General features: G+C 37.6%; 1 protein-coding gene across 1 annotated transcript; it reads right to left on the minus strand.

Moving 5' to 3' along the window:
• Positions 1-10,116: 10,116 nt before the first annotated feature.
• On the minus strand, positions 10,117-11,067 carry LOC128054146 (olfactory receptor 11H7). The gene has a single exon (XM_052646739.1). It carries the CDS (start codon positions 11,059-11,061, stop codon positions 10,117-10,119), a length of 945 nt encoding a protein of 314 aa, XP_052502699.1. The 5' UTR covers positions 11,062-11,067.
• Between the last annotated feature and the right edge of the window lie 4,100 nt (positions 11,068-15,167).

The raw sequence follows: 15,167 nt of genomic DNA on the forward strand, positions 1-15,167 counted from the left end.
GGAGTATGACCCAGTGAAATTGACCCTGTAGCATGTGAATAGTAACCAGTGCCTGGATAAAGCCACAGATGAGGACAGCCAAGTACCCAGCATCAGAGAGTGCAATGGAAGCCGGTTCTAGCAGTGGCTTCTTCGAAATGTCACCCTTCCAGAAATATTCTGAGACCAAATTTGCAAAAAAAAAGGAAAACATAAGAATTGACTGAGCTACCTCAGCATACATCTCTGCCACATTCTTAAGTAGCAAAAAAGAAGTGCTTTCCTCCTACAGGATGTACAGTTTATCAGCCATTAAAACTTTAGACTGCCCTCACTTTCACTAGCTCTGAACCAGTCTTCCTTTCCAAGGACATGCAACTACATAGTAGCGAGACTGTGCACACTGATGTTTACAAGATTGAAAGAGTGGTTCATCAAGAATCATCATAAAGAATACTCAGACTGAAATAATCTATGAACTGTGCTTTCCAGAGAGCTGCACCTTTTATGGTTTGCTTGCACGTCAGTGATTTCTGCTGAATGTGCTGTCATAATGAAGAGACGTCTAAGAATTTTTTTCTGATTAGAACTGGTAGCCAGTATATTAAATACTGATATAAAAATAAATGAAAAAGAACTGGAACCAGATTCAGAAGCATGAAAATATTTTTACAATTAAAAAGACAAACTATATTAAACAGGATTTAAAGGAAATTAAAACAGAACTATGAGAAGTACAATTTGTTACAGTATAGTATCAAATTTCTATATAGATTTTATACCTCAGTGGGGAAAAATAACTGATTCCAACGACATTCATTCTGTTGTCATCCATGATAGTCATGAATTTCTTTCCCCCTTGGAGTGCTGAAATTGAGCTGAAAAAAGTGACTCTTTGAACATAGTTTTAATTGCTTTCTACAGTTTTTGTTGTTGTTTGTTTGTTTGTGGGCTACTGGAATTGTAATTTTTAATTCCTTTCAAAAAATGGAGATTTAAAGTTGTATCTGGTCTTACTGAACAAGTTAGATATCTCAGCTGTTCTTGGGTCAACCAGCTTACAGGCTTTCCTCTCTCACATACAAATTTCTTATTAGAGTTTCAACTTCCTAACTTGATTCAACTGATTATGCTTTACAACCAAGATTCATACTGCTCTACTACAGATTTGTTTTCACAGCAATAAATATGTTCTTTGTTTATGATTCCAGTCAACAAAAGGCCTGCAGAAGTGATTTGTAATTTGGGTATTTGAAGATGGTATGTTTGACGGTTTTTTGGAAAACTTTTTTCACTCCTTGTGCAGATGTGCTTCATTGTCAAGTGCATATTTAGATTAGGTTCTTGAATTGTAATGCTGATCTGCTGCTTTTTTAACAAAATCCTACTGAAAATGTAAAAAAAATAATCACTTGGCATCTGGGGTTGATACATTTCATTCATTCATTTAAAGACAATTATTACAATATTATAAAGTAATTAACCTCCAATTAAAATAAATTTATATTTAAAATAATAAAATAAAAAAGACAATTATTTACCTCCTTATGTGCACTGGGTTTGTATCAGTATAGAAGATGAGGTCCCTGCCTTTGAGAAGCTTACATTCTTCTGAGAGAGACAGATAATAAGCAATTAAAGCTTAATAAGCAGACTTGGATAGACAGAACTTCTCAAAAGAGCATTTTCAAAAACCTGATAGCTAACATTATATTAATACTTAGTGGTGAAATTGAAAGCTTGTCCCATAAACTCAGAAACAAGGCAAAAATGTCTGCTCTTATCACTTCTATTCAACATTGTATTGGAAGTGTTAGTGCAATCACACAAAGAAAAGAAATAAATGGCATCTACATTGATAGAAGTACATTGGTTTTCATTGGCTATGAAATGATAATCTATATAGAAAATTCAATGAAATCTACAAAAAGGCTACTAGAGTTAATGAGTGAGTGTAAACTATTAATAAATGTAAACTTCAATGAAACAGGCAACCAGAAAGGAAACTTTCTTGCCCTGCCACGGTAGTAGAGCCCAGCAACAAGATAAGCTCCTCTTCTATCCTGGCAAGCACTCAGCCCATGAAAGACCATGGACTCTGTTTTCTGTAGCCTTCTCCTTCCCTTGACCATGTAGGGAGCTGATGTGGGTCATCATGATTGTAGACACTGAACTGCAATTCTAGGCTGATCCTGAATAAACTCCTTTTGTTCCTGGAGAAATATCTGGCAGTCTTGTTTCAAGTCAACATGAATTTTGAAAGATTTTAAGATCAAAGAATCTTATACAAAAATATCTTGTATCCTATATACAGGTAATAGTGGCAAGCAGAAATTGATATATAAAAATGCTATTTACAGTAGCTTCAAAAATATTAAATAAAAATAACCTTGATAAAAGATATGAAAAAATAATAGCTATGAGAAATTAAGAATTTTGGAGTAGGAAATTGCAACTCACCCAAGTATTCTTACCTGGAAAATTCCATTAACAAAGGTAAACCTGATAAAAGATATGAAAGACCTATACAATGGAAGCCAAAAACATAGCTGTGGGAAATGAAAGGTAAATAAATGTAAAAATATAACATGTTCATGAGTTGGAAACCAGTATTGGTGTGGAGAAAATGGAACCTTTCTACACTGTTGGTGGGAATGTAAATTGGTACAACCACTATGGAGAACAGTATGGAGGTTCCTTAAAAAAGTAAAAATAGCACTACTATGTCATTCAGCTTTCTTGGTGGCTCAGTTAGTAAAGAGTCCGCCTGCAATGCAGGAGATCCGAATTTGATCCTTGGATTGGAAAGATCCCTTGGAGAAGGAAATGGCAACTCACTCCAGTTTTCTTGCCTGGGAAATCCCATGGAGAGAGGAGCCTGGTAGGCTGCAGTCTGTGGGGTTGCAAGAGTCAGACACAACTTAGAGACTAAACCACTACCACCACTGCCATATGATTCAGCAGTCTCACTCCTGGGAATATATCCAGAGAAAACCACAAATCAGAAAGATACATGTAACCAATGCTCTATGCAGCACTATTTACAATAACCAAGACATGGAAGTAACATAAATGTCCATCAAGAGAGGAATGGATAAAGAAGATGTGGTACATATACACAATGGAATGCTGCTGCTGCTGCTGCTGCTAGGTCGCTTCAGTCACGTTCGACTCTGTGCGACCCCATAGATGGCAGCCCACCAGGCTCCCCCGTCCCTGGGATTCTCCAGGCAAGAACACTGGGGTAGGTTGCCATTGCCTTCTCCAGTGCATGAAAGTGAAAAGTCAAAGTGAAGTCGTTCAGTCGTGTCCCACTCTTAGTGATCTCATGGACTATATACTAAACAGTAGTAATTAGAATCCTTACCTTTGGGCTGCTGTTTTTACTATTGCTATCTGTGCATTAGCATGAGGAAAACGTCTTACAGTTCCAGAGCATAATGATGTATTTTGTATATTTTCACTCAATTTCTTATTGTTACTCAGCCATAAATAAGAACAAAATAATGCCATTTACAGCAACATGGATAGATGTAGAGATTATCATACTAAGTGAAGTAAGTCAGACAGAGACATATCATATGATACCACTTATATATGGAATCTAAAAAATGGTACAAATGAACTTATTTACAAACAGTAACAGACTTACAGACTTTGAAAACTTATGGTTACCAAGGAGAAACATGGTAGGGGGAAGGGATAGGAATTTTGGATTAGTGTGTACACACTACTGTATGTAAAATAGGTAATCAACAAGGACCTACTGTATAGCACAGGGAACTCTACTCAATATTCTATAATAACCTACATGGGAAACGAATCTGACAAAGAATGGATATATGTATATGTATAACTGAATCACTTTGCTGTATACCTGAAACTAACACAGCATTGTAAATCAACTATACTCCAATATAAGAGGTTATCCTTCATTTAAAGTTATTATAAAATGTTGGCTATAATTCCCTGTGGTGTACAATATATCCTTGTTACTTATTTATCTACATAGAAGTTTGTGCCCTACCACTGTCTTGCCCCTCCCCTTTTCCCTCTCCCCACGATAACCACTACTGTAGTTTGGTCTATGTATTTATGAGTCTGTTTCTATTATGTTCATTCATTTTTCTTTTATTTTTAGGCTTCACATATAAATGATAACATATAGTATTTGTCTTTCTCTGTCTTGACTTATTTAACTAAGCTAATATCCTCCAGATCTATACACGATGTTGAAAATGGCAAAATTTCATTTTCTTCATGGCTGGGTGGTATTTCATTGTGTGTGTGTATCACATCTTCTTTATTCATTCATCTGTTGATGGGTGCTCATGTCTGCTTCCATATATTGGTTATTATAAATAAGGCTGCTGTGAACATTTGGAGTGCATGAATCTTTTACAATTAGTGTTTTTGCTTCCTTTAGATATACCTGGAGTGAAATTTCTGGATCAGACAGTTTGACAGCTTCTTACAAAGTTAAGCATGCATGTCCTATGTGATAAAGCAATTTCACCCTTTGTTTTTCACCCCAAAGAAAAAATGGATATTTCCCCCAAACGACTTGTACACAAATGTTTCTAGCAGTTTACTTCTAATGACTAATAATTGGAAACAACCCAATGTCCATCAATAGATGAATGGATAAACTCCTCTCTGAGTTGAATCTGTCTTGGGACCTATTGGCTTCATGTACCTGGATGACTATATCTTTCCTAGGTTGGGAAGTTTTCAGCTATTTTTTCTTTTTTATAATATTTATTTATTTATTTTATTTTTGGCTGTGCTGAGTCTTCATTGCTGTGCATGGGCTTTCTCTAGTTGTGGCAAGCGGGGGCTACTCTCCAGTCATGCTGCCTGGGCTTCTCATTGTGATGGCCTTGGCGTTTGAAATCTTCCCTACTAGGGGTCAAACAGGTTTCCCCTGCACTGCGAGGTGAATTCTTAACCTCTAGACCACCATGAAAGCCCTAGTGTGTCTAATATTTGTCTCAGTTGATACCCTTTGCCCTGGGTGGCAGCGATTGTTTAGTCTGCCTTTGTGTTTTTGAGGAATATCCTCCATGTGGCTGTTTCTCTGAAAGAATTCTAAGTTAGGTGAAATGAAGGCAAACCCTTTGTTGAAATGTTTTAGGGAACCCCTAGATAGGTCAAAACAAACAGGAAACTTTTGAGAATGAGGTCCATTCTGTTTCCTCTGGAACCAGGAATCCCTTCTAGGAATATGGCCTGCCATCTTTAAAATGCTTCTGAACTGAGGCGATCTGGGCAAAGGGGATGTGGCGAAGGTAAGCTAAAATGTCACAAGGTTCTCCTACCATGTTTTGTTTGCCTTTTTTTTGGATGAGTATTCATTTGATTGTTGCAAATTTTTGAATATTTTCCAGAATTTTAATAAAGCTGATTCTGATAATTTTTTGCCTGTATTTTCAGTTTCTCTGTAGAGGAATGGGTCTTTGGAGTTTCCTGCTCTATCATTTTTATTGAGAGATGAGTGGTAAAGCTAAAGAAAAGCAAGAAAATTAACACAAAAATTCTCTTTCCCCCTTTGTTGCATAGGGAGATTGATTTCGGTGACAGGTTCACAGGCTGCTAATAAAGTGTGGATAATATTCCATGTTTTTCTACTGTGAATAAAGAAATTCAAAGATATTTCTGAATTTCATATTCTTTAAACTTATAAAATTCTTTTTATATTACATAGATGTTTATGTATGCATGGCATATCATATAATTTAAAAATGGATTTGTGATAGATTTATTATTGCCTCTAACAAGATCCTTCCTAGAACTGTTGTGTTGTTGTTTTTTTTTTAATATCTTGAACCTATGTGAGAACAAGGCAGTTTAAAAATGAATCTAGCAATAGGGGAAAAATTAATGTAACTGTAGCCCACCAGACTCTTCTGTCCATGGAATTCTCCAGGCAAGAATACTAGAGTGGGTTGCCATTTCCTTCTCCAGAGGATCTTCCCTACTCAGGGATTGAACCTGGGTCTCCCACATTGCAGGCAGATTCTTTACCATCTGAACCACCAGGAAAGCCCTACTGTTTATTCACAAAGAAGACAATTTTAAGTTATGAGGCATATATGTTTATATTCATTTGATTAGAAAGTTATAAAATTTTAAGAGAACTAAAAATATTTATATAATATAATCAGTTTAAAGAAATTAAAACCATTATATGTGTATGAATTTGCATGCTTATGTATGTTAGAAACTGACCAGTATTAAACTTGTTATTTGTAGGAAATGGGATTGTGAGAAAGAAGGATGGGAACATTTACCCTTAATTTTATACTTGTATGTATTGTTTGAAAAATTTATGACAAGTGTACATTATTTTGCAATAAAACCATGTATCCAAATGTAGTTTTAAAAACAGATAACCTCTTAAATATTAAAAATGTAAATAACCAGTTAGCTTTGAGACTAAAGCATTTAAATCTAGTGAGGACTGATCAAGAACTAGTTCACTCATCCATTTCCAAAACCTGTTTCTTTCACTACCTGCTTACTAGTTAGTTAACATGCTGATGCTGGGGATAAAAATGAAAAATAGGGCTTATAGTCTAAGGAAAGACACGCAAACACATAATAGACTTACCTCAAAGCATCTGCAAGTACAATGAGGGAATATGATCTGGTGTATTCTAGATGCATTACAGAGGGACACAGTTGAACCTGCTGATATTAGAAAGGTTTTTCTGGTGGAAGTGATATGTGAGTTGAATCTTAATGAAAGATATAAATACACATTCAACATCTAGTAAGTTGCAACAGTAGGATACTTGTGACCTGCTGAGTTTTATACAAAATATTTCTGGTCCTTTTTCAGCTAATAAATTCAGCTGAGTCATTAAAATATTGGGGCTCAATTAAGGTAGAACTATAACGGATATTTCAAGCTGTCTTTAGTAGCTTTCCAAACACATTTTCTGATTCCTTTTCTTACCTTTTTCTAGATCCTTCTACCTACCCTTGTCTTTGGGATTGGAATGAAAACTGACCTTTTCCAGTTCTGTGGCCACTGCTGAGTTTTCCAAATTTGTTGGCATATTGAGTGCAGCACTTTCACAGCATCATCTTTCAGGATTTGAAACAGCTCCACTGGAATTCCATCAACCTCCACTAGCTTTGTTTGTAGTGAAGCTTTCTAAGGCCTACTTGACTTCACATTCCAGGATGTCTGGCTCTAGATGAGTGATCATACCATCGTGATTATCCAGGTCATGAAGATCTTTTTTGTCCAGTTCTTCTGTGTATTCTTGCCACCTCTTCTTAATATCTTCTGCTTCTGTTAGGTCCATACCATTTCTGTCCTTTATTGAGCCCATCTTTGCATGAAATGTTCCGTTGGTATCTCTAATTTTCTTGAAGAGATCTGTAGTCTTTCCCATTCTGTTCTTTTCCTCTATTTCTTTGCATTGATCGCTGAAGAAGCCTTTCTTATCTCTTCTTGCTATTCTTTGAAACTCTGCATTCAGATGCTTATACCTTTCCTTTCCTCCTTTGCTTTTCACCTCTCTTCTTTTCACAGCTCTTTGTAAGACCTCCTCAGACAGCCATTTTGCTTTTTTGCATTTCTTTTCCATGGGGATGGTCTTGATCCCTGTCTCCTGTACAATGTCACGAACCTCATTCCATAGTTCATCAGGCACTCTATCTATCAGATCTAGGCCCTTAAATCTATTTCTCACTTCCACTGTATAATCATAAGAGATTTGGTTTAGGTCAGACCTGAATGGTCTAGTGATTTTCCCTACTTTCTTCAATTTAAGTCTGAATTTGGCAATAAGGAGTTCATGATCTGAGCCACAGTCAGCTCCTGGTCTTGTTTTTGCTGACTGTATAGAGCTTCTCAGCAATGATCAACCTAGATAGCATATTCAAAAGCAGAGACATTACTTTGCCAACTAAGGTCCGCCTAGTCAAGGCTATGGTTTTTCCAGTAGTCATGTATGGATGTGAGAGTTGGACTGTGAAGAAGGCTGAGTGCCGAAGAATTGAAGCTTTTGAACTGTGGTGTGGGAGAAGACTCTTGAGAGTCCCTTGGACTGCAAGGAGATCCAACCAGTCCATTCTGAAGGAGATCAGCCCTGGGATTTCTTTGGAAGGAATGATGCTAAAGCTGAAACTCCAGTACTTTGGCCACCTCATGCAAAGAGTTGACTCATTGGAAGACTCTGATGCTGGGAGGGGTTGGGGGCAGGAGGAGGAGGAGATGACAGAGGATGAGATGGCTGGATGGCATCACTGACTCGATGGATATGAGTCTGAGTGAACTCTGGGAGTTGGTGATGGACCGGGAGGCCTGGTGTGCTGTGATTCATGGGGTCGCAAAGAGTCGGACACCACTGAGCGACTGAACTGAACTGAACTGAACCCACCCTTGAGGCATAGTACTCTCCAGTTGCCCAGGAGGACTTTCAAAGAGATACCTTTTGGTCTTCAGGTGAGAGTTTTATCCCATTTTTGAACTACAGCAATGTTTAAACATTTGTACTTGTAACTATTTAATGGTATGATTTGGATACTGGAGGGTATAAACATAAAGAAACTTTAGTTTTCTGACCATGTCTACTGCAAATACTTTCTGATGTTCTGTTTGTTTCCACATGTGGGTATTATCTTGGACAAATATGATAGTGTTTCTGATTACTTTTAGTATTAATACATGGATTTTTAAAAGCCAGGTACAATCTGAAACCAAATTTTATTTTTTTGTACAAATTAAAACTTATTCCTCAAGACAGTCTGACTCAGGCATCTACTTCTTTGATCCACTTCTTCCCCTCTGCTCTTTCATCTCTCCCTTCCCACAAGTCTGTACTGCCTCTGGTTACTTTAGGTTTGAGAGGGGAGAGAATTATTGGTAGAAAGGCTTCTCCTTTACTAGTATTGTTGTATTACAGGCTTGACAAAAGTTTGTATGTTAATTTTTATTTCATGGATTTATTTATTTTTTTGGTGAGGAGGGGGAGCATACTAAACTGCAGTTCCCCGATGTGGGCAATTGACTGGCTACTTATTATTTCTTTCATTTCTGGATTCTAGTGACCCATTCCATATAGACTAACTTTGGGGATTGCCTTACTTCTTCAGGTAGTACTTTTGGGAGGGATCTCTTTCAAGATGTTTCAAATTTGTTACCTTCTATGAGTTTCAACTGGGCCAAAAATTTCTGTATTTGTGATATTACTGGTGAGAATTCAGTTTCCTCCAGTTATAGCCAAGTTCTTTCTACTTTGCTCTCATAGCCAGCTCTTTTATAGTCTTTACATATTTTTTTCCCCAGGTGTGAACTAGGGATAGAACATGTGTCTCTTAAACTTCAGGGGACAAGGGCAAGCTCTCTGAGTGGATCTCTTGATGTAATTTTAATTTTCCTTATGAGGATTGCATACTGACAACTCACCAACAATATTCTTACTCATAGCTTCAAACAAACTCCTAGCCCTCCCCTTGTATACTATTGATGAAGATGATGAACTAAAAATTGTAACACTGGCTTAATAATCTCTTAGTGTATTCAACAGCGATGTGTGGGGTTTTGCCAAAAATTCGAGGCAATGGACATCTTATGAGTTATGTGTCTTTTAAAAAATTTATATGGCTAAGCCAGGTCTTAGTTGTGGCACATGGGATCTTTGTTGCCCTGTGCTGGATCTTTAGTTGCGGTGTGCAGGATCTAGTTCCCTGATTAGGGATCTAACCTGCGTCTCTTGCATTGGGAGCAGAGTCTTAACCACTGGACCACCAGGGAAGCCCCTGTGTTATGTGTCCTTTAAACAAAGTGTTAGACAGCCATGTAAGCAAATAACCAATTTGATTTGTATCTTTTAAAGTTGTGTGGCCAGAGATTTCACATTGAAAAAGTTGAAATCTTCCTGGAAGCAAATATTAAGAATTTTTAAGAGTTATTTTTACCATATGGTCAGGTGGCAGTCTCTTCCTATGGAACCACATTTATGAAACTAAAAGTGCATCAGAATATAATCAAATATGTGATGAATCTTGCTGTTCACAAAAGTACCATGATGATTATGAATAGAACCAAATCGGTTTGGATTGGAAGAAGAGGATTATTTTACCACTTGCAGGAAGAGAGTCATCGAGTTTCACAAAACCTTTTCATGAAGTTTGCATAATTCTCATTGCACAGATGACCTGACGGAGGGCGAATTTCATGTCCCTATTGCGTAGGCTGTAGATGAGGGGATTTAAGACTGGTGTCACTACAGAGTATATCAGTGTGATGATTTTATGCATAGCAACTGAGTTGCCAGATGTGGGGCTCACGTACATCACCATAATGGTTCCATAGAACAGAGATACAACAACTAAGTGGGATCCACAGGTAGAGAAGGCCTTTTGCCGCCCAGCTGAGGAAGGAACCCGAAGCACAGCTCTGAGCACCAAGGTATAGGATCCAAGGATGTACAAAATGGTCAGAATGATGAGAAGAGAGCTCACAGAATGGAATACATGCTCTATTATGGGTGAGCTGGCACAGGACAATGCCATCAGAGGGTCCACATCACACAGAAAGTGATCAATGATGTTGGGACCACAATAGGGTAGTTGAGAAATGAAGAGAATAGGAACTGAATGTCCTAAGAAACCAGTGAGCCAACAAAGAGACACTAGAATGGCACAGAGCTTCCCAGTCATGATGGTGGGATAGTGCAGTGGACGACAGATGGCAAGGTAGCGATCATAAGCCATGACACAGAGGAAGAAGCATTCAGTTGTGCCCAGGGAAAAGAAGAAGTAGAATTGAGTGAAGCAACCAGAGAAGGATATGGCTTTGGTTTTGGAAAGAAAATTGACCAGCATATTGGGGACTGTGCAGGTCACATACCAGATCTCTAGAAAGGAGAAGTTGGCCAGGAACACGTACATAGGGGTATGGAGTCGGTGGTCCCACCTCACAGCACAAATGATGGCTATGTTCCCAGTTACAGTCAAGATGTAGATCAACAGAATCAGTGAGAAGAAGATGATCTGCATTTTCCAGGGGCCAGGAAAGCCCAACAAGACAAACTGTGTCACAGTAGATATTCCTGACTTATTCATGGTCTCCAGACTGTGGAGAGAAGACAGACAACTCACTTCATTGCTAAGGCATTTGAAATTTTTCTTAGGGCAGGCAGTTTGATTCATTCAGGAAAATGTATCAAATATTCTAAAACATATCTTGGGTAAATCTTGTCCTATTCTGAATAAGCCCTTTGGCCCTAACTCTTTATAAATGTATAATTCTAGGCTGCTTGAACTTTCTTTGCCAGTGGATCAAATCTGTTAAATTTCATCTTCTTTTCAAATATAGAAATCTTGAAATAGAGATAAAAATTATCTGTCTTATGTCTTTCTTTTTTCAGTAAAAGCTTCATATATAAGGGCAATTAATGCCATTCAGTTCAAAATGAGAGGACACATATGCTATCATTTAAAAATAAATGGAATCTGACACTTGCTATAGATTTAAGTGATTTTAGCTCTGGCATTATTATTCAGATTCTCTCTCTCTTTTTCTTGAACTATTTTCATTAGGAGATTTTCTATCATTTTCCCCCTATGATACCAGAAGAAAATAAAAAAGAATATTCAGATAATAAATTATTCATATATTTTGCGATCTCTTATTTAAAGACATTTATATTGCACCACAGCTCATTTACAACTTGGTATTTAATCCTTTATTGTTTGCAGTGAAAATCATTATTAGTCACCCCATTATGATTAATTTCACATGATAATTTATCACAGGGCTTCCCTGGTTGCTCAGACAGTAAAAAGTCTGCCTGCAATGCAGGAGACCCAGGTTCGTTTCCTGGGTTGAGAAGATTCCCTGGAGAAGGGTATAGCAACCTTTCTAGTATTCTTGCCTAGAAAATCCCCTGGACCAAGGAGCTTGGGCGGGCCACAGTCTATGGGGTCTCAAAGAGTCGGACATGACTGAACGACTGATGCTTAATTTATCTGGTTTCATATACACTTAAAATATATGTCATTAAGGATGAATATTCATTGGAAGGACTGATTCTGAAGCTGAAACTCCAATACTTTGGCCACCTGATGCGAAGAACTGACTCATTTGAAAAGACCCTGATTCTGGGAAAGATTGAAGGCAGGAGGAAAATGGGACGACAGAGAATGAGATGGTTGGATGGCATCACCGAGCAATGGACGTGAGTTTGAATAAGCTCCGGGAGTTGATGGACAGGAAGGCCTAGTGTGCTGCAGTCCATGGGGTTGTAAAGAGTCAGAGATACTGAGTGACTAAACTGAAGGATGAATATAACATGAGATGTACTGCAAAAAAAAAAAATTTAAAATAATCGAGAGACTTTCTTCTTAAGCTCTTCTTATTGCTATCACAAGTTCCCTTAAAATTCACTATTTGAAAGATTGTATTTTAGTCTGTTGATTTATTTATGTAAAGTGAAAAGTGAAGTCGCTCAGTCATGTCCGACTCTTTGCAACCCCGTGGACTGTAGCCTACCAGGCTCCTCCATCCATGGGATTTTTCAGGCAAGAGTACTGGAGTGGGTTGCCATTGCCTTCTCCAGGGGATCTTCCCCACCCAGGGATCAAACCCAGGTCTCCTGCATTGTAGGCAGACACTTTACCATCTGAGCCACCAGGGAACTTATTTATGTAAAGATATTTATTTATTTGGCTGCACTGGGTCTTAGTGGTGGCATGCAGGGTCTTTAGTCGCAGCATGAGAACTCTTAGTTGTGGCATGTGGGGGTCTAGTTCCCTGACCAGGGATTGAACCCGGACCCCCTGGATTGGTAGTTCAGAATCTCAGCCACTGGGCCACCATGGAACTCCCACTTTATTTAAACAATATCTCTCAATTTTCAAAATAGCAGAAAACAATTGAATCAAAGATGTTTTAAAACTAATTATTTACCAACATTCCAAAATTTGTCCTTATTTCCTTTAGAATATCATCACCAAAGAAGATATCTTTTTAAGAATCAAACACAATTCAGAATAAAGTTCATAATGATGGCTTTAACACAATGTAATCTCTAGACATCTTTTAACAAGATATCTTTAGCTTTTTTTTGACTAATAGGAAATTTTCCTTAAAAATAATTTTGGTAAAATGGTACATGAAAGTGAAAGTGAAGTGGTATATATAGACTATTTGTAGTATTCATTTAACATAATCAAATAGAAAAAATTCCTTCTATTTAGCAAGGCTATATACTTAATATATATGTCTTAAGCATATTTATAATGATATAGATGTTGCAGGCTCATTAAATTAGTAATGCATAAAGTGAACTATAATCCTCATCTAGAAGCCAACATAAGCTTCCCATTGAGCTGGATGTGCAGAACAGTTAGTAGTCTTGTGAACAAGAAACCAGGAAGAGAAGGCAATTCAAAGATGGAGGTAAATTCTTTTTAATTTTTTAAATTGGGATGGTTATGAAGAGCTAAACTCACTTGCATTGATGCCAGTTTTGGTGAGACATTTGAAAGGATGGCTCCTTACTGTTGGAAACTGGTGCTTTTTAAGCTAGTGTCCACTCTTCTTAACAACACAAGAAAGTGGTGAAACAGAGTAGCCACTTACCTCTGAAACAGCAGCAACAGATGACTTGAATTCAAGTCTGAGTCACAGACTATGACTCAAAAGCTTCAAGTATGAGCTATAGACCATGTTTTTGACATTAAAAAAAAAAAAAAAACCTTACAGAAAAACTATCACTCAACTGTAGTGAAAGCATTGTAAATTAATTTCACAGATAATTTCCAACATAATTATGAGAAGCAATACTTAATATATTCACCACCAAACCCTATGTGAATCTCAGTCTTCATGTACACTGATTTGATTTTATTATTAGAAGAATTTCTTAATGCTACTTTTCCTGAAGTTGCAGATGGGTGGACAAAGGTGGAGAAGCTAAGAGAGGATACCAAGAAAAGCTCTCCACTTCTATTTTCTCTTGGGTTCAGCCCCAGTGGATCGAGCCACTTTCATACTATTTTGTTCAAAGTATGTATTAAAGTGATACCGTTGCTGATGACCCAGCCACTTCCTAAGAAGGGAAAGACATGTGGATGACTTTGGTACCATTTAGAGTGCTTATTTTGGAGAATGTGAGTTCCATGGTGATCTAAATTCTCTGAGTTTTTTTTTTTTTTTTGGGTTCTTAAGCTGAAAGAGAAACCAATCTCTTGAGTATATCATATGTACAGATGTATAGGAAAATAGGCCTACCTGTGGTGTATAATAGCAGCAGTACCCAGCAGGGAAGATGTCTCCTAAATAGAATGACGCTTTCCTAGATCATCCTGGGGAGTCCACAGGCTCTCCTTCACTGGTCTTAATGTGGAAGCCCTGGGTGAGAATCTCATGCATACCTTATTTCACTTCTCTTGCACCATATGATTCTGGTGGTCTGCTTCCTACAGAGTATGTTGTAACTATGTGCTGGTCTTCATGTATGCATCATTTTGGCCACTGTTGGGAATTCTCAGTTCTTTCTTTCTTAAATGTGATCCTATAACTTTTCATGTTTCCCCTAAGGACCTTCTTACTTCTTGCCTGGAGGTTTCATTAATATTCTGATAGGTTGGCTCATAGGGATTATTAGAAATAACGTGCTACATTGACTCTGGGGGGACACTGTAGTCTTCTTAAGTCTGTGTTTTTCAAGAAAGTGTATGTAATTTTGTGCTGTGGGATACAAAAAGTGCCTAATTAATATCTTCTGAGGAAGGGTCAGTTTTCCTCAGAGGAGATAACTTTGTATTATGCCAAATATGTGTATATGCCATGAAACAAAAAGTATAATTTTTAAGATTAAATTTTTAATTTAAAAGAAATATTGTCTCTACATGCCCCATGTTTTCTGACCACTGGTGGCAAACATGCTTTGGTGGTGGAAAGGTTTGAGAAACACTGCATTAGAGTATTTCATTGCCTAGCACCAATAGGCCTATCTCCCTGTTCTCCCTATGAACACCTAATTTCATTCCCAGTGTGGCCATAACTAAGGAGTGTTCTCTCGTTTTAAGTAGGTTGGCCTCTTAGTTTCTGACTTTCCTGTCACAGCACGGGGTTTGCGCGCAAAAAATCGAATTTGTTATCGGTATAATTTCCTCTAAATATTTTGCTTAGACTTTGTCTGATAGCCTTCTGAGAAGCATAA

Source organism: Budorcas taxicolor, chromosome 10 (genome assembly GCF_023091745.1).
Source record: "Budorcas taxicolor isolate Tak-1 chromosome 10, Takin1.1, whole genome shotgun sequence".
NCBI lineage: Eukaryota > Metazoa > Chordata > Mammalia > Artiodactyla > Bovidae > Budorcas > Budorcas taxicolor.